The sequence below is a fragment of the Eutrigla gurnardus genome (assembly GCF_963514095.1).
Source record: "Eutrigla gurnardus genome assembly, chromosome: 9".
Taxonomy (NCBI): domain Eukaryota; kingdom Metazoa; phylum Chordata; class Actinopteri; order Perciformes; family Triglidae; genus Eutrigla; species Eutrigla gurnardus.
The window spans coordinates 5,137,519-5,141,216 of record NC_139923.1 but is presented as its reverse complement, the minus strand read 5'-3'; the positions used below and the strand labels follow the sequence as shown (position 1 = coordinate 5,141,216).

The following is a 3,698-nucleotide window of genomic DNA, read 5'->3' as shown; positions in this document are numbered from 1 at the left end:
GTATTTATCAGTAGTAAGACGCCACAATGTGGCACAAAGAAGACGGAGGTGGGAGAGGACCAGGATGAATCTTCTTTCAATCATATGTGAATATGAAGCCAATGTAAGTAAACCAAACATTTATAAGTGTGTTAGGGGCAGTTGTAGTTCTTAACCTGGGCATACAGTTGTGCCAGATAAGTCAATAAATAATATTCAGAGATAAACACGTTTATTAAGAAACAATTTATAAGGCCTTCTTGAAACAGTTAACTTAAAATAAGAGAACTTGAACAGTCATGTGAAGTGATACAACAAAGAAAAAGCATTTGCCCCTGCTCCCACAGGCTGCGCCTCGAGGGCAATATTTAAGATTAAATGCCCACACTCCTGTGGTCCGCCTCTTCTTGGGAGAGGGGGACTTAAGGCGAGACTTCCGCCTTTCAAGGCGGACAGTAAATGCCTTGGTCCAGGCTTTGGGGTGTGGCAAGGACCACGGATGGGGAGACGCCCTGGAGGTTGCAGTCTTCCTCTACTGGCTGGCCAGTGCCACCTCGTATCGGGTGGTATCGGAGGGCTTCGATATCCCCACCAGCACAGTCCACGATATCGTGCATCGGGTGGCAGACAGCATCATGGCCATCTATGCCAGGGTGGTGCATTTTCCTGCTGCAGATGAGCTGGAGGGCATTGGGGAAGGCTTTGCCCACCTTGCTGGCTCCCGTGCCTTTTGCCGTGTTGTTGGCTGCATCGACGGGACGCACATCAGGATAAAGCCACCTGCAGCAAACAAGGATGATTACCTGAACAGGTATGCTGCATACAAAGTTCTATTTAATCCCATCTTAATTAGGGCTGCAACTAACGATTATTTTCATTATTGATTAATCTGAAGATTATTTAAATAATGAATCGATTAGTTGTTTGGTCAATAAAATGTTAAAAAAATGTTGAAAAATATCAATCACTGTTTCCCAAACCACACGATGACGTCCTCAAATGTCTTGTTTTGTCCACAAACCAAAGAGATACTCAGTTTATTGTCATAAAGGAACAAAGAAACCAGAAATATTCACATGTAAGAAGCTAGAATCAGAGAATTTGGACTTCTTTTTCCTACTCAAACCGAGTATCAAAATAGTTGACGATTAATTTAATAATCGATTATTGTTCAATTTATCGATTAATTGTTGCAGCTCTAATGTTAAATTTTTCTTTTTACACAGGAAGCTTTTCCACTCGATCCAGCTTCAGGCGGTCTGTGATCATAAGGGTTTCTTCCTGAACACATTCACTGGTATGGATGGTAAATCAATATTTAACAGGATGATAATAGGCCTCATTACTTTGACCTGGATTACATTGATATGTGATTTTTACATTTTTTTGAGGAATATCGATTGCTTTTATTTGTGATTTAAAAGGTCTGTATCAGAAGTGTTTACAATCAAGTACTCATTTTCTTTTTTTTCACGACCACTACTTACAGGCCTACCTGGTGCAGTCCATGATGCACGGGTCCTGCGGTGGAGCTCGATGTACCATCGGCAGCTCTACCCTCCACCGGGCTGGATCATCCTTGGAGATGGGGGTTATCCCTGCCGGGCGACACCCATCTCCCTCATAACCCCGTACAGGGAGCCGGTGCAGAATCCTGTACAGGCCAGGTACAACCGGCATCACTCCAGGGCCAGATGTGTGGTGGAGAGGGCATTTGGGATGATGAAAACCCGGTGGCGCAGCATCTTCCTGAAGGCTCTTGAGGTAAAAAAGAGCATAAGATGTGTGTTAATGTAACTAGTACGTAATGGCTGACAGCTGAGCAGTACATTATACAGAAGTACAGGTAAAAAAAAATAGTTTACACAGCATTTTAATAAATTAGGATTAAAATGATTTTGGTTTTATGCAGTTACATAACTCACCTCTTTGTTTCTGTAGGTTAAATCTACCTTTGTCCCGGTGGTGGTGTCCACCTGTGCCTTCCTCCACAACCTCTCCATCCACAACGGGGATTTGGTGGAGCCAGATGTGGAGGAAGGGGTGGACCATGGAGACGAGGAGGAGCAGGCATACCAGCCCGGAGACCAAATGCCAGCGGACAATGTCAGAGACAGACTGGCAGCAGAGGTCTCAGCTCCTGGAGCCGTCGTCCCTGCACTGCAGGAGCATGACTATTAGTCAAAGAATTTATTTGTATATATTATTTTGTATATAGTTGACATAAGTATAAGCCCTGTGAAGACAATCTGTAAAAATAAAATCTAATAATCAAATAGAATCTGCCTCGCCAGGATGTTTTTAGTTAAGGAATTTTTGGAAATGTACCTGAGGGTTAATAGTAACCATTCTCAAAACAGTATTAGCAACTAGGCAATTAATGTCATGCGTGTACAAAATATAACATACAATAACATTTATGCAAGATGTCATACTGTTATATGACATCTTGCATAAATGTTATATGAATATGTTTTCTGGGATGACATAATTTGAACACCAGTGACACTAGAAACAAATATAAACAGACAAATGCAATTTATTTTTTTAAAACTTTCTCCAACATCAGCATTAATGACCTCTCCCTTCTCTCCTCCCTTTCTGCATTCTCTTTCTCTCTTTGCTCAGTCCACTCTCTCCATTCTCTCTCCCTCTTCTCTTCTTTCTCCAATCGCTCTCTCTCCTTCCTCTCCTCTCTCTCCAGCTGCTCTCTCTCCCTCTTGTCTTCTCTCTCCAATCGCTCTCTCTCTCCTTCCTCTCCTCTCTCTCCAGTGCTTCTCTTTCTCGTCTTTCCTACCTCTCCATTCATATTCTTTCCCTCTCCTCACCCTTCTCTGACACTTGAGAAAAGAGCTGAAGCCACTCGGACCCCCTCTTCCTCTTGGCCACTGGTGGCTCTGAGGTGGCTTCCCTTGGAGAGGGAGGAGAGGCCACTACCACATCCTGGCTGGATGAATCAATTGAGACCCGAGGCACAATGCTGGGCCTCCGGCCCAAAAACTCATCCATTAATGTAAACCACCTCCAGGATGCGGCAGTGGCCTCTCCTCCCTCTGTGCTTACTCCCGTCTTGGGGGCTTTCAACTCCTACACAACACAATATACACACACACACACACACACACTTGAAGCATCTTAAACATTTATACAACCTCATTTATCTTTTATATTTTCTAATTTAACATGTCTTGTGTACCTCTATGTTGACAAGTGATTGCATTGCAGAAGGTCTAACAGAACGTGTGGAGGCCAGTTTGCCAGCTTGATAACTTACCTTATATTTTTGTTTGAGGTTCTCCCATTTTCTTTTAACCTTGGTGGGCTCCACCTTCCCCACCAAGGTATTCACTCTGACAAACTCTCTGAATAAAATAAAATAAACGTAGTTACTTCAACAACAAGTTAATCCAACGTACCGGTATTATAATTCAAAAATCTAACAGAGGAGCACGACAAGATGAATTATGTAAGACTATCGCCTTCATTAAACGGCTTCGGAGGAATTATGATGGTTAACTGACTTATTGCAGGAGCTACGACGTCTCCCTCTGTCCCTCCCTCTCCCAAGCAACATCAGCGCCCACGAACCGATATCCCTACCGACTGTCCCTCGTCTCAGCGGCACCGTGACAGAAATGCGCGCCGTAACATGTAAACTATTTAGCTTTTATATACTTAACTATTCAATTATTGAACTATTAACAACCAAACTTACTCGA

General features: G+C 43.1%; 1 protein-coding gene across 1 annotated transcript; it reads right to left on the bottom strand.

Annotated features, from left to right (window-relative positions):
• Nucleotides 1-209: 209 nt before the first annotated feature.
• On the bottom strand, nucleotides 210-2,065 carry LOC311018540 (uncharacterized protein). Its single transcript, XM_084017548.1, has 3 exons — nucleotides 1,905-2,065; nucleotides 1,475-1,737; nucleotides 210-759 (listed from the first exon to the last, which is right to left on the bottom strand). Exons 1-3 carry the CDS (start codon nucleotides 1,980-1,982, stop codon nucleotides 423-425), a joined length of 678 nt encoding a protein of 225 aa, XP_083873674.1. The 5' UTR covers nucleotides 1,983-2,065; the 3' UTR covers nucleotides 210-422.
• Between the last annotated feature and the right edge of the window lie 1,633 nt (nucleotides 2,066-3,698).